The 23,509-nt window shown below is 37.3% G+C and overlaps 3 protein-coding genes across 15 annotated transcripts in view; all 3 read left to right on the top strand.

The window, feature by feature from the left end:
* The window catches only part of ttc29 (tetratricopeptide repeat domain 29), a 55,167-nt gene extending 37,397 nt beyond the window's left edge, over nucleotides 1-17,770 (top strand). For 2 of the 13 annotated variants that reach the window (XR_007884838.1, XR_007884836.1), the window contains exon 19: nucleotides 3,284-3,302. The gene's annotated coding sequence lies outside the window, so the exon portion shown is untranslated. Of the gene's footprint in view, nucleotides 1-2,507; nucleotides 2,790-2,899; nucleotides 2,996-3,283; nucleotides 3,326-6,292; nucleotides 6,380-14,310; nucleotides 14,395-14,683; nucleotides 15,323-17,675 lie in introns of those variants that run through there. The other 11 variants (XR_007884847.1, XR_007884846.1, XR_007884848.1 and 8 more) reach the window with 11 other exon arrangements.
* LOC127363438 (butyrophilin subfamily 1 member A1-like) overlaps nucleotides 1-23,509 on the top strand; it is a 38,734-nt gene that overhangs the window by 9,246 nt on the left and 5,979 nt on the right. Inside the window, exons 4-5 of the mRNA XM_051399859.1 lie at nucleotides 13,391-13,744; nucleotides 17,299-17,580. Coding sequence (XP_051255819.1) covers nucleotides 13,391-13,744; nucleotides 17,299-17,580 — 636 coding nt within the window. The remainder of the gene's footprint in view (nucleotides 1-13,390; nucleotides 13,745-17,298; nucleotides 17,581-23,509) is intronic.
* Nucleotides 9,604-23,509, top strand: part of LOC127363441 (butyrophilin subfamily 1 member A1-like) — a 77,650-nt gene continuing 63,744 nt past the window's right edge. The window contains exon 1 of the mRNA XM_051399865.1: nucleotides 9,604-9,619. The gene's annotated coding sequence lies outside the window, so the exon portion shown is untranslated. The remainder of the gene's footprint in view (nucleotides 9,620-23,509) is intronic.

Genomic DNA, 23,509 nt, shown 5'->3' with positions numbered 1-23,509 from the left:
GCATATAAAGCAATACTGATGGATTGTACATATTTCATACAGTGCTAGCTTAATCCTTGTTATAACAATTATGTGTCAGGCATTTACTATTTGCAATAAACACAATTTATAAAACAAAGTCCGTTTTAACTCTACCAGAACTTACCAAAGGTGGCACTGTGGCTCCAAACATTCAGACATTTTACACACATGATACACACAATTTGATTTAACCTGAAGATGGAAACAAGGAAAACATAAAATGTGCGACCTTCTCATGCTGGATGGAAATCTGTTAATTTTGAGAAGATGAAATTTTACCTCAATACTCCAACAGAAAATGTTGTTACTGCTATGTAGATGGGAATGTCATTGCTAGCAAATGGACATCTCCTAAATCACCTTAAAGAGGGGGAAAGGAGGGTCTGTTCTCTTCTGGGGTGAGTCTATTAGATCAAAAGGAGATACAAACACATTACATGGCCCTCCTATCATGATTTAAAACTAAAAAGGCATTTAAATTATCACACATCTCTTGTAAGAAAACAACGGTTTCCTAACTCCAGATGCTGGGATCCAGAACCTGGGTGTCGAGGGTGGTTCTGATCTGTGGAGGAGTCATTGTTCTGTGAAAGAGGATAGGAAGATTGACACCTAGACATCCAATCTGTGAATCTGAAAGAAACCAGACTCCCTTGGTAGGAGACTGCTCAGCACCAAAGTCTCACCTCCCCTCCTGGCTCAAAGGGGTCAAGGAAAGAGGCCTTTCTGAACTCTCCTGGTAAACAGAATCAAAATAATATGATGATTGTTGAATTAAGAGACGGATAAAGCGTCTCTTGTAGAGGAAGACAAGGACAAGGTCCTACAATGGACACCTGGAAGGACATTATCCCGCTTATACCATGAATTCACTAAATAAAAACAAATAAGATCAATACTTTGTGTTTAAATTAATGTAATGTAACATCGAACTACCGTCTACTCAACTTATCCTGTAAAAACAACCTGCTGCTATTTTGTTTAATGCAAATGATATTTATGTTTTACCTGCCAAAATCAACAGGAAATGTCTGTTTCATCCGATTTGACTGAACTAGTGACCACAATATCTCCCAAAATGAACTGATTCCAAATATTTGGACACTTTCGTTATTTCCTGTTTTATTTGGTAGTTTTTCTCCTCTTGTGTTATTGACTTTAACTCTTGCAAGAAAAGAGTCTCGTACCCGAGCCAAAGCGCTCTCTGAGCTATGAGACAAGAAAAACTAAAATTAACTTGAGTTTCTCCCCTGTTCAACCTATTTGTTTGGTTTGTTTTTTTTATAACAAGCAGACTAAAGGTTTTGTGCTTTTTATTTCCAGGAGTCTACAATGCTGTATCCAAAGATAGAGCAACATGGACTGTCATTCAGGAACTACATAGTTGTGTTTTTCATTATTCTTCTAATACAGTATTTGACAGGTAATTTACACACAAAACAGTAGCACATTATTCTGTGTGTGTGTGTGTGTGTGTGTGTGTGTGTGTGTGTGTGTGTGTTGGAAAGCAGAAGACCAACTCAGTTTCTGACCAAGACAAAACCTTCCAGTCCCTCCTATCTATTTCTGTAACAACTTGGTGAAAAGATGTAATAAAATCAATGACATTGTAATTTCCTAATGCGTTACTTTATTGACAATAACACAGATTTCCTATATGATTTTATAATGTGAGACTCCAGCACACTGCCAACTCTGTGAGGCTCTTTAGTCTCCTTATGAAGTTATTTAGAGACACAACAGTTCCCACCATGAGCAACAAACAAAAAACTTCATTTTAAGAGGAAGAAGAGAGAATTAGAAAAAGAGATTTGTCTATTATTTCTGTATTTTGAGTGTTTTTGTTGTTTTAATGCAGTTTTATTAAATGTTTTCTTACTTTTAGAAAGTAAAAATGAATCCATTCAGTCTGATGACATGTATTATAACTATACTACTGTTTCTTGTTTGTTCTTTAGTTCGCGTTGCAGAGCAGTCAGAGTTGATTTGTTCACATCAACCAATCGTAGCCCTGACTGGTGATGATGTCATTCTACCATGTTACCTTAAACCTCCAATCAGTGCCAGTTCTGAGACAGTGGTGTGGACCAGACTTGGATTAGACCCAAAGTACATCCATTTTCACCGAGATGGACAACCTGTGTATCGAATTCAAAATCCATCTTATTTTCTCCGAACGAGACTGTTTGTGGATGAACTGCAGAATGGAAACGTCTCCATGAAAATCTTCAGAGTGAAAATCTCTGATGCAGGAAAATACTTTTGTATCCTTGAACCAATGTTGAAGAAAGCTTCCATCCAACTCACTGTTGGTAAGTCAGACTTTCTGAAGATGATGAATTACACATTTCTGCTGACTGCAAAGATCAGTAATGTAACTTTATATTAGAAGTAAGCAGCCATGATAAGACACAAAGAAAACAGTGCTGTAAGTTATTTGTTGGATCTGAATCCACTGTTTGAAATTCCTCCTCTCTTCTCATCAGGTGTTGTCTCCACTCCCATCATAGAGGCTGTCTCCAATAACAGTACAAGAGTAGTTTTACAGTGTGAGTCTAAAGGCTGGTATCCAGAGCCTGAGGTGGTCTGGCTGGACGGTGAGGGAAACCTCCTCTCTGCTGGACCTACAGAGACAGTCAGAGGTCCTGATGACCTCTATACTGTCAGCAGCAGAGTGACTGTGGAGAAGAGACACAGCAACAACTTCACCTGTAGAGTCCAACAGAAGGACATCAACCAGACCAGAGAGACACACATCTATGTTCCAGGTTATAAAGAGCTCTAAATATATTAAACATATTGTCACTGTTGAGCTCTAGTTTGATTCAATAATGTCATTCTGTTCTCTCTTCTATCTTTTCATCTGATTCATTCACAGTTCAGTCTTCTGATTGGAGTGGTATCATCATCATCATCATCATCATCATTCTTCTTTGCATCATTGTGCTGTTCATTATTATGATGCTGATAAAATGTAAGTCACATATTTATTTTCCTTTTTTATTCCAAGTTACTATCAGAGCTCTTTATTGACATACATACAGGCATAACAACAGTAACTAAGCAAACAGTCTGAAATGATCTTCACTGCAGGAAATTCGGGGAAAATGGAGGAAATAAAAGAAAATGTGTTGCTTTCAAAAGCTTTCTCTCAAATGTTTTCTTTATGAAAGTCACTGTGATGTTAAAATATTCCAGTTCAAACAACAGAAACACATGAACAAAACCACTTTAACACTTTCCTGATTCTGTTGGCTCACAGGCATAAAGAGGATCCAGAGGAATTAAATGTTACACTGAAGACACTTTAAAACACACAGAGACGCAGCGTTGAACGACGTGGACTAAAAACCTCCTGTAGTGACCGAGAACGAGGAGGAAATCATTGTGACACTGGAGGATATTCTCCATCTTTTCCTGCTCTACCATCACACTGACAGAGAATGATGATGTTGTTTGTCTTCCTAGTTTACAATCTATCCATTGTGACTTTGTTTTCAGTCTATGTGAGCAGGTGTTGTCTTTGAGCCAGTGAAAAGGCTGCAGACACTCAGTGAAGAAGGGAGATCTTAATGATGTTGGTGTCCAGTCTAAGATATGAGCTGTGACTGAAGATTCCTGCTTTCATTTCATGGATTGTATCAAAGTTCCCACTTTAGCACTTTAAAAGAATCTGAACTGTTTTGTAAAATGTGTAAGGAGCTGTGGATGTGACAGGATGCTCCTTCAGTTTCTGGTTTTAGTGACAATGAAAATACTGATCTTGGCATTAACCTCTGTTCACATTTTAGTATTTATTTCTGCACTTTTCTGTATTTATAATTCACTAACTGCTGTCTGTAAGTCAAATTAAAGCTTTACTGTACTCGACACTATTAAATCTATCTATCAATAGATCATACTCTCATTTATTATGTCACTGTGGTCATTTTCAACACTGTCAGTGATTCAGACACTATCTGACTTTACATCTGGAACCTTTAAAGTCATTTAACAATGTAATAAAACACAGGGTGACTCCTTATTGAACAGAAACCTTTACACTCACTTTAAGCTCTCTGATATTAGAAAGAAAGGTTAGTGCGCCCCCTGCTGCTCATAAAGCTGGTTGTTAACTGGTTCAGTGAACTCTGAGTTTATCAATGCAGCTACAAGAGTCATGAGGAAGAAGGCAATCTTTTTAAATTTGTTTCTGTGCAGTAAGAAGTTGTAATGTCTGTAAACACAGTATGAACAGGACTAAACTTTATATGAAAACTACTCTAACAATCTGATTATTAGTCATTCATTCAATGTTCAGTTACATCCTGTGGTTAAATAATACTGACTAGACTGCTCAGCAACTCTTTAGAGAAAATAATAGAGGAACTCAAAACCTCAACCATTGACTGAAACTGCCTGAAATTTAATAAAGTCATTGTAGATCCTCATTTCCTGTCAGAACAGAACAACATGACAGTGGAGAGTTTGCATCCATCACGCTGTAAGTCAGAGTTTCTTTTTAAAGTAAAACTTGAATGTTAAATGTTGGATTTGTCATCATTTCATTATTTGACTGTTATAACAATGTGCAGATTATTTTATGGACAAACTCTCTGTGTTGTTTATTGTGATATCATTATAGTCTATATAAAGTGGACTCACACTGTTACGTAGACACTGAGTCTGTATTCTTATATTGTTATCATTTACTTTACAAACCTTTTATCGAAAACTTTGAACTCCATTTTTAAAGTAAAAACGATGGTCAGAAAGATTAAGAAAAGAAAATGTATATCACACATAATATCTGGTATTAATTGTTTCCACTAGTATATCGATGTGATGACAACAGCATGTGACTGCGGGTTTGTACTTTACTGTCCATGAGGAGGTTAGATGAGGATGTGAGAACAACAGATCACAAAAACACTGAAACCAAAGAGAAACTAAAATAAACTCTAGAGTTTCTACCCTGTTCAACCTCATTTTCAACTAAATACATTTATTTATTATTTTATTTTAAACAACAACACTAAAGGTTGTTGTCTTTCTTTATATTCAGGAGTCTACAATGCTGTCCAAAGACAGAGCTCTGTGATGGACTGCAGGGTTTTCATCATTCTTCTAACACAGTGTTTAACAGGTAATTTACACATAGAAACAGTCCAGTAACACATTGAGTGTGTGTGTGTGTGTGTGTGTGTGTGTGTGTGTGTGTGTGTGTGTGTGTGTGTGTGTGTGTGTGACAAGAATTTTGTTTTTAATGCAGTTTTATTAAATGTGTTCTTACTTTTAGAAAGTAATAATGAATCCATTCAGTCTGATGACATGTATTATAACTATACTACTGTTTCTTGTTTGTTCTTTAGTTTGCGTTGCAGAGCAGTCAGAGTTGATTTGTTCACATCAACCAATCGTAGCCCTGGCTGGTGATGATGTCATTCTACCATGTTACCTTGAACCTCCAATCAGTGCCAGTTCTGAGACAGTGGTGTGGACCAGACCTGGTTTAGACCCAAAGTACATCCATGTTCACCGAGATGGACGACTGATGTTTGATTATCAAAACCCATCTTATTATCTCAGAACGAGACTGTTTGACGATGAACTGCAGAATGGAAACGTCTCCATGAAAATCTTCAGAGTGAAAATCTCTGATGCAGGAAAATACTTTTGCATCCTTGAATCAATGTTGAAGAAAGCTTCCATCCAACTCACTGTTGGTAAGTCAGACTTTCTGAAGATGATGAATTACACATTTCTGCTGACTGCAAAGATCAGTAATGTAACTTTATATTAGAAGTAAGCAGCCATGATAAGACACAAAGAAAACAGTGCTGTAAGTTATTTGTTGGATCTGAATCCACTGTTTGAAATTCCTCCTCTCTTCTAATCAGGTGTCGTCTCCACTCCCATCATAAAGGTTGTCTCCAGTAACAGTGGAAGTGTAGTTTTACAGTGTGACTCTAAAGGCTGGTATCCAGAGCCTGAGGTGGTCTGGCTGGACGGTGAGGGAAACCTCCTCTCTGCTGGACCTACAGAGACAGTCAGAGGTCCTGATGACCTCTATACTGTCAGCAGCAGAGTGACTGTGGAGAAGAGACACAGCAACATCTTCACCTGTAGAGTCCAACAGAAGGACATCAACCAGACCAGAGAGACACACATCTATGTTCCAGGTTATAAAGAGCTCTAAATATATTAAACATATTGTCACTGTTGAGCTCTAGTTTGATTCAATAATGTCATTCTGTTCTCTCTTCTATCTTTTCATCTGATTTATTCACAGTTCTGTGGTCTCCTGATTGGATTTGGATCATCATCCATCTTTTTAACATTACTGCCCTTCTGTTCGTCATTATCACTCTAATGAAATGTAAGTCACATATTTATTTTCCTTTTTTATTCCAAGTTACTGTCAGAGCTCTGTATTGACATACATACAGACATAACAACAGTAACTAAGCAAACAGTCTGAAATGATCTTCACTGCAGGAAATTTGGGGAAAATGGAGGAAATAAAAGAAAATGTGTTTCTTTCAAAAGCTTTCTCTCATTTGGAAATGTTCTGTTTATGAAAGTCACTGTGATGTTAAAAATATTCCAGTTCAATTATCATATTTTTGTTCTGCTTGTGTAGTTTTCTCACTTTAACACTCATTCATTGATTAGACAAAAACACATGAACACAACAACTTCAACACTTTCCTGTTTCTGTTGGTTCACAGACAGAAAGAAGAACCAGAGGAATGAAACTGAACTGGAAGGAGATGTAACACATGGTGTGAAAGAGGAACTGTTAATGGTCGAAGTAAAGCCAAAGGTCCAGAAACATAATGTAAATATGAATGCAGCTCAACTCCAGCCCTTAGTGGAGGGAAATCAGCAACAGGAGGACCAGAGAGAGCAACTGGACAGAGTTCAGAGATCACAGTCAGAGGAAACATCAGGAGCAGGAAATAACACTGAAGACACTTTAAAACACAGAGAGACGCAGCGTTGAACGACGTGGACTAAAAACCTCCTGTAGTGACTGAGAACGAGGAGGAATTCATTGTGACACTGGAGGATATTCTCCATCTTTTCCTGCTCTACCATCAGCATAACCTCTGTATATGCAGATGATGCAGTTGCACAGGGGTCTGCAGCAGTTCAGTGAGCTTAGCCCCTTATGTTAACTGTTAACTGTAAGCTTTATAACCTTTTATTGTTTGTTTTGTTTTTGTTTTCATATTATTCTAATTGCCTGCTTTTATTTGCCTCATTGTCATCATGAAACGTTAAATAAAGCTTCTTGTTGTCTGACTTGGCTAGGCTGACTGTTGGTTTAAAAGTTAAAGAGAATATAATATTGAAATAGTTCTACCAAACAGTTCCCACTCAAGGTCCACTTACTGGTATTTTCTTGAGTTTTCAGCCACATCACACAGTCTTCATGGATGTATGAAGTTTGTTCAGATAATTTCAGCAACCTCAGACTGTAACAGAACAGTTTACCTGCAGCCTTCATTGTATTTTATGGAACAGGAAAGTTTGATCTTCCTCCTGGAGCAGAAGGTCTGTTTGAGCAGCAGATAGTAGCACACAACAATGAAAGATATTAGAAATAACAGACAACACGAGCTGCAGAAATCCAAGAGGACTTCAGATGATGGTTGTTGTGTTTATGGCAGCCTCTCTCTCCTTTAGTTTGACTGACAGCTGAAGATGAACGCAGCAACAGTAACAAACAGAGAAATACTCAGTACAGGTAGAGTACAACAACTAAATCATTTGTCCTGTAAGGAGCTGTGGATGTGACAGGATGCTCCTTTAGTTTCTGATCTTGATACGAGAAAGAAAGGTTAGTGCGCCCCTGCTGATAAATAAAGGTTCAATATTAGTGTCACTGCATCTTCCTCTTCATGCTCCTATAATGTGTGCTGCTCTCACGTCTCCAGTTTCACAAACAGTGTAAAGCAGAACATCTGTGTGGAGACGCTTCGAGAAGGCAATCACAGGTATCTCACTCTCTGTCTGTTATCAGTCATCAAGTTATCAAATTATAATCCAGGTTATGTAAAACAGTACCTCCAATTAAACATATACAAAACATGACATTATGTCATTGTAGGAAGGGGGGGAAGGCTTCAGCACATTATGTTGCCGTAGCATAAGGGCCCCAAATCTTCATGTAGCTATCTATGAGTTTATAACATAGGAAGTTTTAGCCATTTTGTCCAGACACTCCGTCACTGGTATATCCACTCTAGTTTTCCAATATCGCAGCACTACCCTACATCCAGTAATAAGTACTGTTCTGCACCATGAGATCTGCTGAGCATTTAGTCCACTTCCCTTTGGTATCACACCTTATAGACAGATCATCAGTTCCTGTACCAGTACAGACGCCATCAAGTGTAATCTGTTTATATGTACTGTAGGGCTCTCTTCATTTCACCTTTATTCATTGTAAAGACTTTAAAAAGTCAATTATTGGCTTAATATGTGCAAAATTATCCCAACAATCAAAAAAATTTTATTTTGCTGGGGATGATTTCATAAACTAGTAAAATGTGTCAATAGTTGTACTCATAAATATACACATTTTTATTCAATAGATACTGACGTACTCGCTCAACACTTAAAATGTTATAATAAACTCAGCCACAACATGTAGGTGTGGAGCGTTTGAGTACAGTAAATTATTTTGTCGTGTGGTTTTCGTCATGATTTCACCTTCACAATTGTCCACTAGATGTCACTATTTTACTATCAAATAAAATCCTTGGTGTCTCAGCAATGCAGATTTATTTTTCAAGAATGCAATATGTGTCCTTAATGTTTGACACATCTTCATTGTTTATGTTTGAAATAAAGCTAATAAAATATTTATGATAATAAAAACAAGACATTACCTCTAAAACACTAATATCAGCTTCTTAAGCACTTAATTGTGCAATATTAACAATATTATTACACATTTTATTTATCTGTTTTATTAGAATGTTTAATAATGAACTTCAGGGAACATCCTGTTGTCTCAGAATAGAAATGATTACAAATTTAACAGCTGAGATGTCATCGCCATGGCTGTATCCTTGCCTTTTCCTTGTGTCTCCCTCCCCTGTGTCTCCTGTCTGTGTTGTGTGTGTGGTTTTCCCTCCTGCTTTCCAGCTCTGCTCCACACACCTTCCTCCAATCAACTTATCAACCCTCCCAGTCTGCCTACCTGCCTCCAATCAACTCATCTACCCAACAGTATATCCACTCCAGTGCTCCGTCTGTTGTTTTCCAGATTGTTCAGTCTTCAGTGGAAGTTAATCCTCACCCGCATTCCTGCCTACTGCCCACCTGATTCACCTCCCTTGTGAGCCTGCCTGCTATCTTCAGTCAGCCTTCTCCTCAGCCCTCATCATCATCGCTATCATCACACAAATACAACCAACCTCACTCTGATTCTGTCTTGCATTTGGGTCAGATGTTTATCGAACAACATGAAATATAACTTTTTTTATCTGTTCTTTTGTTTTTCCTGTCTGTCCTGGTAGAAGACCGTCACTGCTGTCTGTACACGTTTCTACACTTACTGGGGTTTTCTGTAACACCTTTTGAACAGTAGAGAGTACAGAGTTTGGTAAATCTGGATACAATGCACTGAACAACAGTATTGTTTATTACCTTGTTAACAGACAAATGTGTGACATTGTATATTGCTCTTTTCATTAATTATTGCAATATAATAAAGTTTATAAGGATTATTTTATTGATTAGTCTTGTTACCAGTATAAATTAAACACATTAGGTCGAGTGGATGTAAACCTAGAATTCATTTAATGGATTTCTCCACTGCTTTTCAAAATTCCAGGGTTGGTTTCATTTGTCTGCCTGCATGTTCTGACACATTCAGTGCTTTATCTTATGATGATCTATCTTCCCTGCATACATCACTGAAGTTGTTCTTCTTTATTGCCCGTCAGAGCGGGAACAGCACAACATGACTGATTGAGTTTTCATTCGTCACCCTGCAGGTAAGAGTTGTTTTGTGTTAAATGTTAAATGTTCCTAATTTCACAATCTTTGACTCTTATAACATATATGTATATACAATATAATGTGCAGGTTATTCTACTGACTTAAGCAAATCCTCTGTTGTTGTTGTTTATAAAAAGTGGAATACCGACATTACCAGTGTAATACTGAGCCTGTCTATGCTTTATAAACTTCATATAGTCCTTAATCAGTATTTTACTCATTTAATCAATAATCTACTCTCAGGATGAAGTACTATTAACAGTTAAAGGATAAATGTTACAGTTCTTTTCAATAATGCATTTAGATACACAGTCCATCTTAATACAAACAGACATTGTACAGAGTTATTGATCACTTTTTCCTGAAGTGATGCTCTATCACAATTGCAGTGTTTGTGTGTATGTGAGAGAGAGAGAGACAGATATTGAAGATCTTTGGATATCAGTGTTATATAAATGCAGTATTTAAGAGTTGGGAGTCAGATATCAGTAACATGAAGTCTTTTTATCATAGATGTGTGTGTGTGTGTGTGTGTGTGTGTGTGTGTGTGTGTGTGTGTGTGTGTGTGTGTGTGTGTGTCTGTGTGTCTGTGTGTTAAATTCCTTTATGAGTCATCCATAAACAGACCAAAGCAAACAATATTTAGTGTTTTGGACAACAATGAATGTGTGTAAATGTAATAAAATTACATTTAGAAAATAGCAAAATTCCTTTTAAACAAATATATTTATTAATTATACAGTCAATTTATAGCTTAACATGATTAATAAGTTTCAGTATTTATCTCTGCATACTTCATGTACACAAAGTAAAACATATTTAAGTAGAAATTCAACATTGTGGATCATTAACTGATCCTGAAATACAGCGCTGATGTGGTGTCGGCCAGTCCCACCGCCCTGCGTCGACTGATTGCCTGGAAAGAGAGCAGAGTCTGTCAGGAAGTCAGTGCAGACTGTACAGACAGTGCTGCTACTGCCTGGTACTAACTCATTATCAGATAATAAAGCTGGAATAGAAATCCTGATCACATCAGAACTGTTTGATATATTCTGTATCATATCCTGTAAATTTGTTTGATATAATAGTATTGCCTTGTTAACAAATGAGTGACATAATACATTAATGAACAATAAATAAATAATAAATACTTAAGAGACATGTAAAGCTATATTTCTTTCATTTTAAGAGGATCTTTTACTTCAACCCATTCACAGTCAGTACCTTGTTTTATCTGACTTGTTAGTGAAATGTAGACAAACTAACTAAACTTTGGTTGAATAATCTGTTCAGGTCAAATACATTTTAACTCACAAACATGATGGAAATAAAGATGAATTAACACAAGTTGCTTTGTTGTTCATTAGGTTTGAGAAACGCTGGTCGATCTACATTAAATAAAGACACAGAAGACTGACATGTAACACAAGCAAACAGCTACTGAAGTTATCAGCTACTTTTACCTGATACAGTTGAGATAATACTGCCTGTATTGAATGTACTACTGTAATATTGTGATAATGCAGCTATGAAGGATTCCATTGAGAGAAAACATAAAAGGCTTTATTGCTCTTTTCATTAATTATTGCAATATGATAAAGTTTTTAAAGGATTATTTTATTGATTTGTCTTGTTACCGGTATAAACTAAACGCATTAGTTTGAGTGGGTGTGAATGTAAACCTAGAATTCATGTAATGTATTTCTCCACTGCTTCTCCAAATCCAGGATGTTGGTTTCATTTGTCTGCCTGCATGTTATAACACATTTAGTGCTTCATCTTATCATCCTCCCCTTGTGTATGCATCAGTGAAGTTCTTCTTTATTTCCTGTCAGGATGGGAACAGCACAACATGAGTGACTGAGTTTTCATTCTTCAACCTGCAGGTAAGAGTTGCTTTTTAATGTTAAATGTTCATTATTCCACATTCTTTGACTCTTATAACATATAACATACAATATAATGTGCAGGTTATTCTGTTGACTTAAACAAATTCTTAACTATTCTTAACCAATAATTAACAGTTAATTTCTTGTGAATTTATGGAGGAGTTAACATGTGAGGGCAGTTTTTAAGACAAATGAAATGTCTTCAAATATACAAACAGACTGTTCAGGAGGAGAAGAACAGAAAAAGCTCATACAACATAAGATTCCCTTCATAGACATTTCAAGCACTCTTTGACTGATTTTCCACAAGTATGTGCATGTTTAGATCTGGTTTCAGATGAGGGTGAAAGAAAAACGTTCATACTGATGGTTTACTGAGATAGAAAGATGAAGAACAGATAAAGTGAAAAACAGCAGTGTTTCCAACAAGGCTGAACAACCAGACTAAAGGTTTTGACTTTATTTGCAGTATTCTACAATACTGTCCAGTGATGGACTGTCTTTCAGGACCTGCAGTGTTTCAATGTGTCTGATACTGACTTTTGAAGGTATTTCACAAAAACACACAAAACACTCCAGGAAAACTTTGATGTGTGTGTTTTGGATGTTTCACACGTGCCTGTATTTATATACTGAGAGAGAGAGAGAGAGAGAGAGAGAGAGAGAGAGAGAGAGAGAGAGAGAGAGAGAGAGAGATGTTGAACCCATGACCAATGCAGCTAGGACTCAGCTTTGGTAAATGGGTCAGATAAAGAAATACATGTAACATACCAAGTCCCCTCAGAGAGTCAAAGAAAAACAGATCGCACAGGACTGAAACAGCAACAAGAGACAGTGAACCCAGAGATAAACTCAAATTAACTCTAGAGTTTCTACCCTGTTCAACCTCATGTTCCACTGAGTAAAGACAATTGTTTTATTTGTGTTTTTTAGAACAACCAGACTAAAGGATGCTTTATTATTATTAATAATAAAACATTATTTATTTTCAGGAGTCTACAATGCTGTGCAGTGATGGACTTCAGGACCTGCAGTGTTTTAATGTGTCTAATAAAGTCTTTTGAAGGTATTTCCACACAAAACACTCCAATAACACATTGATGTGTTTGTGACCAAAAAATCACTGAGATCGTAATCATTCACATCAAAACTAATTTATTCATTACTGTCAATGAAAGAAATTCACTATGCGATTATACAGTCATACATAAGCTTAATGGTAATGCTAACATGCTAACATGATGACAATTATAATTTTGATAATTATTTGTAGCAGGTAGAATTTGACCTTGTCCACCATCATAGTTTAGCATGTTAGCATGTTTTTTTCTTCAGATACAGACTCTGAGGCTCCAGCGGTCGATTGTCTTTGTTTTTGATGCAGTTTTATTAAATGTTTTCTTACTTTTAGAAAGTAAAAATGAATCCATTCAGTCTGATGACATGTATTATAACTATACTACTGTTTCTTGTTTGTTCTTTAGTTTGCGTTGCAGAGCAGTCAGAGTTGATTTGTTCACATCAACCAATCGTAGCCCTGGCTGGTGATGATGTCATTCTACCATGTTACCTTGATCCTCCAATCAGTGCCAGTTCTGAGACAGTGGTGTGGACCAGACCTGGTTTAGACCCAAAGTACATCCATGTTCACCAAGATGGACGACTGATGTTTGATTATCAAAATCCATCTTATTATCTCAGAACGAGACTGTTTGTGGATGAACTGCAGAATGGAAACGTCTCCATGAAAATCTTCAAAGTGAAAATCTCTGATGCAGGAAAATACTTTTGCTTCCTTCGATCAATGTTGAAGGAAGCTTCCATCCAACTCACTGTTGGTAAGTCAGACTTTCTGAAGATGATGAATTACACATTTCTGCTGACTGCAAAGATCAGTAATGTAACTTTATATTAGAAGTAAGCAGCCATGATAAGACACAAAGAAAACAGTGCTGTAAGTTATTTGTTGGATCTGAATCCACTGTTTGAAATTCCTCCTCTCTTCTCATCAGGTGTTGTCTCCACTCCCATCATAGAGGTTGTCTCCAATAACAGTAGAAGAGTAGTTCTACAGTGTGAGTCTAAAGGCTGGTATCCAGAGCCTGAGGTGGTCTGGCTGGACGGTGAGGGAAACCTCCTTTCTGCTGGACCTACAGAGACAGTCAGAGGTCCTGATGACCTCTATACTGTCAGCAGCAGAGTGACTGTGGAGAAGAGACACAGCAACAACTTCACCTGTAGAGTCCAACAGAAGGACATCAACCAGACCAGAGAGACACACATCTATGTTCCAGGTTATAAAGAGCTCTAAATATATTAAACATATTGTCACTGTTGAGCTCTAGTTGGATTCAATAATGTCATTCTGTTCTCTCTTCTATCTTTTCATCTGATTCATTCACAGTTCAGTCTTCTGATTGGATTCTGATCATCACCATTATTCCTGTTTGCATTATTGTGCTGTTCATCATTATCATCCTGACAATATGTAAGTCGCATATTTATTTTCCTTTTTTATTCCAAGTTACTGTCAGAGCTCTTTATTGACATACATACAGGCATAACAACAGTAACTAAGCAAACAGTCTGAAATGATCTTCACTGCAGGAAATTTGGGGAAAATGGAGGAAATAAAAGAAAATGTGTTGCTTTCAAAAGCTTTCTCTCAAATGTTCTCTTTATGAAAGTCACTGTGATGTTAAAAATATTCCAGTTCAAACAACAGAAACACATGAACAAAACCACTTCAACACTTTCCTGATTCTGTTGGCTCACAGGCATAAAGAGGATCCAGAAGAATTAAATGTAACACTGAAGACACTTTAAAACACAGAGAGACGCAGCGTTGAACGACGTGGACTAAAAACCTCCTGTAGTGACCGAGAACGAGGAGGAAATCATTGTGACACTGGAGGATATTCTCCATCTTTTCCTGCTCTACCATCACACTGACAGAGAATGATGATGTTGTTTGTCTTCCTAGTTTACAATCTATCCATTGTGACTTTGTTTTCAGTCTATGTGAGCAGGTGTTGTCTTTGAGCCAGTGAAAAGGCTGCAGACACTCAGTGAAGAAGGGAGATCTTAATGATGTTGGTGTCCAGTCTAAGATATGAGCTGTGACTGAAGATTCCTGCTTTCATTTCATGGATTGTATCAAAGTTCCCACTTTAGCACTTTAAAAGAATCTGAACTGTTTTGTAAAATGTGTAAGGAGCTGTGGATGTGACAGGATGCTCCTTTAGTTTCTGGTTTTAGTGACAATGAAAATACTGATCTTGGCATTAACCTCTGTTCACATTTTAGTATTTATTTCTGCACTTTTCTGTATTTATAATTCACTAACTGCTGTCTGTAAGTCAAATTAAAGCTTTACTGTACTCGACACTATTAAATCTATCTATCAATAGATCATACTCTCATTTATTATGTCACTGTGGTCATTTTCAACACTGTCAGTGATTCAGACACTATCTGACTTTACATCTGGAACCTTTAAAGTCATTTAACAATGTAATAAAACACAGGGTGACTCCTTATTAAACAGAAACCTTTACATTCACTTTAAGCTCTCTGATATTAGAAAGAAAGGTTAGTGCGCCCCCTGCTGCTCATAAAGCTGGTTGTTAACTGGTTCAGTGAACTCTGAGTTTATCAATGCAGCTACAAGAGTCATGAGGAAGAAGGCAATCTTTTTAAATTTGTTTCTGTGCAGGAAGAAGTTGTAATGTCTGTAAACACAGTATGAACAGGACTAAACTTTATATGAAAACTACTCTAACAGTCTGATTATTAGTCATTCATTCAATGTTCAGTTACATCCTGTGGTTAAATAATACTGACTAGACTGCTCAGCAACTCTTTAGAGAAAATAATAGAGGAACTCAAAACCTCAACCATTGACTGAAACTGCCTGAAATTTAATAAAGTCATTGTAGATCCTCATTTCCTGTCAGAACAGAACAACATGACAGTGGAGAGTTTGCATCCATCACGCTGTAAGTCAGAGTTTCTTTTTAAAGTAAAACTTGAATGTTAAATGTTGGATTTGTCATCATTTCATTATTTGACTGTTATAACAATGTGCAGATTATTTTATGGACAAACTCTCTGTGTTGTTTATTGTGATATCATTATAGTCTATATAAAGTGGACTCACACTGTTACGTAGACACTGAGTCTGTATTCTTATATTGTTATCATTTATTTTACAAACCTTTTATCGAAAACTTTGAACTCCATTTTTAAAGTAAAAACGATGTTCAGAAAGATTAAGAAAAGAAAATGTATATCACACATAATATCTGGTATTAATTGTTTCCACTAGTATATCGATGTGATGACAACAGCATGTGACTGCGTGTTTGTACTTTACTGTCCATGAGGAGGTTAGATGAGGATGTGAGAACAACAGATCACAAAAACACTGAAACCAAAGAGAAACTAAAATAAACTCTAGAGTTTCTACCCTGTTCAACCTCATTTTCAACTAAATACATTTATTTATTATTTTATTTTAAACAACAACACTAAAGGTTGTTGTCTTTCTTTATATTCAGGAGTCTACAATGCTGTATCCAAAGACAGAGCTCTGTGATGGACTGCAGGGTTTTCATCATTCTTCTAACACAGTGTTTAACAGGTAATTTACACATAGAAACAGTCCAGTAACACATTGAGTGTGTGTGTGTGTGTGTGTGTGTGTGTGTGTGTGTGTGTGTGTGTGTGTGTGTGTGTGTGACAAGAATTTTGTTTTTGATGCAGTTTTATTAAATGTGTTCTTACTTTTAGAAAGTAAAAATGAATCCATTCAGTCTGATGTCATGTATTATAACTATACTACTGTTTCTTGTTTGTTCTTTAGTTTGCGTTGCAGAGCAGTCAGAGTTGATTTGTTCACATCAACCAATCGTAGCCCTGCCTGGTGATGATGTCATTCTACCATGTTACCTTGAACCTCCAATCAGTGCCAGTTCTGAGACAGTGGTGTGGACCAGACCTGGTTTAGACCCAAAGTACATCCATGTTCACCGAGATGGACGACTGATGTTTGATTATCAAAACCCATCTTATTATCTCAGAACGAGACTGTTTGACGATGAACTGCAGAATGGAAACGTCTCCATGAAAATCTTCAAAGTGAAAATCTCTGATGCAGGAAAATACTTTTGCTTCCTTGAATCAATGTTGAAGGAAGCTTCCATCCAACTCACTGTTGGTAAGTCAGACTTTCTGAAGATGATGAATTACACATTTCTGCTGACTGCAAAGATCAGTAATGTAACTTTATATTAGAAGTAAGCAGCCATGATAAGACACAAAGAAAACAGGGCTGTAAGTTATTTGTTGGATCTGAATCCACTGTTTGATATTCCTCCTCTCTTCTCATCAGGTGTCGTCTCCACTCCCATCATAGAGGTTGTCTACAATAACAGTGGAAGAGTAGTTTTACAGTGTGAGTCTAAAGGCTGGTATCCAGAGCCTGAGGTGGTCTGGCTGGACGGTGAGGGAAACCTCCTCTCTGCTGGACCTACAGAGACAGTCAGAGGTCCTGATGACCTCTATACTGTCAGCAGCAGAGTGACTGTGGAGAAGAGACACAGCAACAACTTCACCTGTAGAGTCCAACAGAAGGACATCAACCAGACCAGAGAGACACACATCTATGTTCCAGGTTATAAAGAGCTCTAAATATATTAAACATATTGTCACTGTTGAGCTCTAGTTTGATTCAATAATGTCATTCTGTTCTCTCTTCTATCTTTTCAGATTATTCATTCACAGTTCAGTCGTCTTCTGATCGGATTCGGATCATCATCATTCTTCCTGTTTGCATTATTGTGCTGTTCATCATTATCACTCTGGTATTATGTAAGTCACATATTTATTTTCCTTTTTATTCCAAGTTACAGTCAGAGCTCTTTATTGACATACATACAGGCATAACAACAGTAACTAAGCAAACAGTCTGAAATGATCTTCACTCATTTGGAAATGTTCTGTTCATGAAAGTCACTGTGATCTTCAATTTTCACTCATTTCCAGTGAGGCAAAAACACAACAACAACTGTCCTTCTTCTGTTGGCTCACAGGCACAAAGAGGCACCAGAAGAATGAAACTGAACAGGAAGAAGGTAACAGCAGGATGTAAAAACAACAGAGTTCCTGACTCAAATAAAGCCAAATGTGAGGCAAAACGCTAAATGGATTGAACACGAAGAAATTCCCATGAAGGGAAAAAAGAAGCAGCTGGACAGCTTTTGACAACAGCAACTTCAACAATCCAGATAGCTGGATGTAAAAAAGGCTGCATAGGTCATCCAAAGTATGCCAAAGGTCACCAAATGCAGTTGAGATTTATTTGAAGAACTTCCCACATTGAAGAAAAAGAAAAAGTATTTGGAGGACCAGAGATCACAGACACATCAGAAGCTTGAAATAACACTGAAGACACTTAAACTGAAGGCTTAATCTGGTCACAAATAAATCTGGTGTTGTTGATAATAATAATAAAGTTTAGTTATTTACACTGATCCATCTAACTTCAAATCACTGATCAAAACCCACTTTTTCTGAACTGCTTTTAATGATTAAGTCATTGTTGAGTGTTGTAGATATAGCTATAATTTCTTAGTGTGTTGTTTTATTACGTTTTTCTTTTCCTTTTTAACTTATGTGAAGTGTCTTTGAGTTTCTTAAAAAGCGCTCTTTAAATTAAATGTATTATTATTATTTATATGTACAAACGTTGTCTTAAAGCTACACGCAACCTTTAGATGATCTAACAGGATGTAACTTTCTGTGACTCACTTTATATATAATATCTGTCATGGAGAACATCATCGGTGTAAACTGGAGTTTTAACATAGACACAGATTGATTTAGTGATGTTAACTCAGATGGTTTTCATGTAGCAGTCGACTCCTTTTGTGTTCGCAGTTCTCAAACTCTCGTAACTGAGAGTTGCTTTTTTAGCTATAATTCTAATGTTAACTGTTGGATGTGTCATAATGTAATGATCCTGATCTTTATAACAATGTGCAGATTATTTTATGGACACATTTTAGATGTTGTTAATGATTAAAGTTTCACTGGTGGTTCAGGTTTCTAACTACTTCTGACTCATCTGTTGGTGACTTTTGAAACACTGCAATAGAAACAGTTTGCTGGAACATTCATTTTGGTGTCTGCTGCTCACTACGAAACTATTAATGGCTGTCATAAAAACAACTGTTGTACAATTGTTTCCATTATGGCAGGGAGGCATCGAGGAAAGAGTTGCTTTAGGTATTATATATTGTAATCCTACAGTAGCTTTACACTATATCTTAGAAATACCGGCTGTATTATAGATCGGGAAGTCCCGATCCGATCTCAGCGGTCGGTATCGGCCCTGCAGACAACAGGGGAAAGAGAGAAGAGACTTTATTGTGTAAAAAAAAACATTAAGGAACAGCTTTGATGGAGAGCTTAGTGGAGTTTGAATTGACATGAGACTGGTTGTGATGGCGAGCTCAGGACTCATCTTTTCTGATGTAAAAAAAACCCTCACTAAAATGTCTCCATAATGTACATGTGACAAGTTGGGAATTGATACTCTTTAACTGTTGTGGGGTAAAGGAAAAGGCTGAATGTTTATTAAGTTTATTAAGAGTGTTTACTTTTCATCGTTATTTAATTCTTATGTATTAAAATTCTAATATTTAAAGTATTAATCTTAATCTGTGCTCTACAGACTGGTCTCAGTCCTGCGCTCAGGATCGATTGCTTTTCTCATTCGAGTAAAGCTCGCGCAAGAGACACACATCTCATATATATTGTGATTATTTCTCCCCTCTTTAGGTATGTTGTGTATGTGAAACTGAGTTGTTTTGTCTGTAGTAACTTGTTGACATGTAAAGAATATATACATAATGTTTCTGTTACTTTTCGGGTAGATGTAGTCAAGTTGTGTGTGTGTGTGTGTGTGTGTGTGTGTGTGTGTGTGTACGGGCAGACTAACCGGCGTTTAGAGGGACAACATTTACTACTCACAGAAAGTTTGGGATATTCGACTTTGGGGTGAAATTTCTCGGTGCCAGAGCAGAAAGCTCAACAGCATAACAACAGTAACTAAGCAAACAGTCTGAAATGATCTTCACTGCAGGAAATTTGGGGAAAATGGAGGAAATAAAAGAAATCGGTTGCTTTTAAAAGCTTTCTCTCATTTGGAAATGTTCTGTTTATGAAAGTCACTGTGATGTTAAAAATATTCCAGTTCAATTATCATATTTTTGTTCTGCTAGTGTAGTTTTCTCACTTTAACACTCATTCATTGATTAGACAAAAACACATGAACACAACAACTTCAACACTTTCCTGTTTCTGTTGGTTCACAGGCACAAAGAAGATCCTGAGGACTGGAATCAAACTGGAAGGAGATGTAACACATGGTGTGAAAGAGGAACTGTTAATGGTCGAAGGAAAGCCAAAGGTCCAGAACCATAATGTAAATATGAATGCAGCTCAACTCCAGCCCTTAGTGGAGGGAAATCAGCAAGAGGAGGACCAGAGAGAGCAACTGGACAGAGTTCAGAGATCACAGACAGAGTAAACATCAGGAGCAGGAAATAACACTGAAGACACTTTAAAACACAGAGAGACGCAGCATTGAACGACGTGGACTAAAAACCTCCTGTAGTGACCGAGAACGAGGAGGAAATCATTGTGACACTGGAGGATATTCTCCATCTTTTCCTGCTCTACCAGCAGCGTAACTTCTGTATATGCAGATGATGGAGCTGCACAGGGGCCTGCAGCAGTTCAGAGCCATAACAGACCACTGGTATCTGCACTGCTGCTTCAATCTTGATTGACAGTAGCTGAACCAACATCTTGTGCAGCGATGAATTTCCCCTTATTTATAGAAGTCAGTGAGCTAAGCCCCTAATGTTAACTGTTAAGTGTAAGCTTTATAACCTTTTATTGTTTGTTTTATTTTACTCAAGCTGTCTGTGTATGAGTTTGTGCTTTACCACCTGTAGACAACATGTTCATTTTTATATTATTCTAATTGTCGGACATCATGAAACGTTAAATAAAGCTTCTTGTTGTCTGACAACCCACAGCACTTTAGGATTTATAATCCATGTTGTTTTAAAAGTTAAAGAGAAAATAATATTGAAATAGTTTTACCCAACAGTTCCCACTCAAGGTCCACTTACTGGTATTTTCTTGAGTTTTCAGCCACATCACACAGTCTTCATGGATGTATGAAGTGTGTTCAGATAATTTCAGCAACCTCAGACTGTAACAGAACAGTTTACCTGCAGCCTTCATTGTATTTTATGGAACAGGAAAGTTTGATCTTCCTCCTGGAGCAGAAGGTCTGTTTGAGCAGCAGATAGTAGCACACAACAATGAAAGATATTAGAAATAACAGACAACACGAGCTGCAGAAATCCAAGAGGACTTCAGATGATGGTTGTTGTGTTTATGGCAGCCTCTCTCTCCTTTAGTTTGACTGACAGCTGAAGATGAACGCAGCAACAGGAACAAACAGAGAAATACTCAGTACAGGTAGAGTACAACAACTAAATCATTTGTCCTGTAAGGAGCTGTGGATGTGACAGGATGCTCCTTTAGTTTCTGATCTTGATACTAGAAAGAAAGGTTAGTGCGCCCCCTGCTGATAAATAAAGGTTCAATATTAGTGTCACTGCATCTTCCTCTTCATGCTCCTATAATGTGTGCTGCTCTCACGTCTCCAGGTTCACAAACAGTCTAAAGCAGAACATCTGTGTGGAGACGCTTCGAGAAGGCAATCACAGGTATCTCACTCTCTGTCTGTTATCAGTCATGAAGTTATCAAATTATACCCCGGGTTAATTAAAACAGTACCTCCAATTATACATATACAAAACATGACATTATGTCATTGTAGGAAGGGGGGGGAGGCTTCAGCACATTATGTTGCCGTAGCATAAGGGCCCCAAATCTTCATGTAGCTATCTATGAGTTTATAACATAGAAAGTTTTAGCCATTTTGTCCAGACACTCCGTCACTGGTATATCCCCTCTAGTTTTCCAATATCGCAGTACTACCCTACATCCAGTGATAAGTACTGTTCTGCACCATGAGATCTGCTGAGCATTTAGTCCACTTCCCTTTGTTATCACACCTTATAGACAGATCATCAGTTCCTGTACCAGTACAGACGTCATCAAGTGTAATCTGTTTATATGTACTGTAGGGCTCTCTTCATTTCACCTTTATTCATGGTGAAGACTTTAAAAAGTCAATTATTGGCTTAATATGTGCAAAATTAACACAAAATCCCCAAAATGTTATCTTGCCGGGAATGATTTCTGAAACTAGTAAAACGTGTCAATATCTGTCCTCATAAATATACAATTTTTATTCAACAGATACTGATGTACTCGCTCAACACTTAAAATGTTATAATTAACTCAGCCACAACATTTAGGTTCAGAGCGTTTGAGTACAGTAAATTATGTTGTAGTGTGGTTTTAGTCATGATTACATTTCCACAACTGTCCACTAGAGGTCACTATTTTACTCTCTAAAATCCTTGGTGTCTTTTGTAGTACAAGTATGAATTTGCTTCTGTTAGACCATGAACCAGTTGGGACTTTGATGTTTCTGATGTGTGTTTCAGCTGAAGACAAACAGATTGAAGGAGAGGCCTCCTATCGACTGGGACTGAACTAGTCTCTCAGTACTTCCTGATTTCCTGTCTGTGGCTCTCAGCATCAAGTTCCTACTGAAGATATCAGTCATTGAAAATGGGTCACAAACAGTTTTTGGACAACAATGAATGTGTGTAAATGTAATAAAATTGCATATAGAAGATAGCAAAATTCCTTTTAAACAAATATATCTATTTATTATACCATCAATTTATAGCTTAACCTGATCAATAAGTTTCAATATTTATCTCTGCACACATCATCAAAGTAATATGTATTTAAGTAGAAATTCAACATTGTGGATCAATGTTCCTATAATTCGTACAGCATCCTGGAGGTTTCTCATTAATTCAAGTGAATGCAATATGTGTCATTAATGCTGACATTATTTACTGAGTGTTTTTGTTTATAGCACTTAATTGTGTAATATTAACAATATTATTATACAACTCTCTCTCTCTCCCTCTGTAGAGTCAGTATAAGAGAGCTTATGAGTTCTTCCTGCAGGGTTATGAAGTTGCCTGTAAACTGGGAGATGTGGCTCTGCTGCAGAAGACACAGGTACAATATAAACTGTCTGTCTGTCTGTACTGGGACTGTCTCACTGCTAGTAGCTGGTAGAGGACCGTCACTGCTTCCTGTACACGTCTCTACACTTGTTGTGCAGCTTTCTGTGATGAACAGTAGAGAGTACAGAGTGTGTTCAATCTGGATACAATGCACTGAACAACAGGTGGTCTGTCTGTCTGTCTGTCTGTCTGTCTGTCTGTCTGTCTGTCTGTCTGTCTGTCTGTTGCTGTCTCAGGTGTTGGTGGCCAACGCTCGCGCTCACTCCCTGATCCTGAAATACAGCGCTGATGTGGTGTCGGCCAGTCCCACCGCCCTGCGTCGACTGATTGCCTGGAAAGAGAGCA

Source organism: Dicentrarchus labrax, unplaced genomic scaffold (genome assembly GCF_905237075.1).
Source record: "Dicentrarchus labrax unplaced genomic scaffold, dlabrax2021, whole genome shotgun sequence".
Taxonomy (NCBI): Eukaryota; Metazoa; Chordata; class Actinopteri; family Moronidae; genus Dicentrarchus; species Dicentrarchus labrax.
This window is presented reverse-complemented; position numbering and strand designations above follow the sequence as displayed.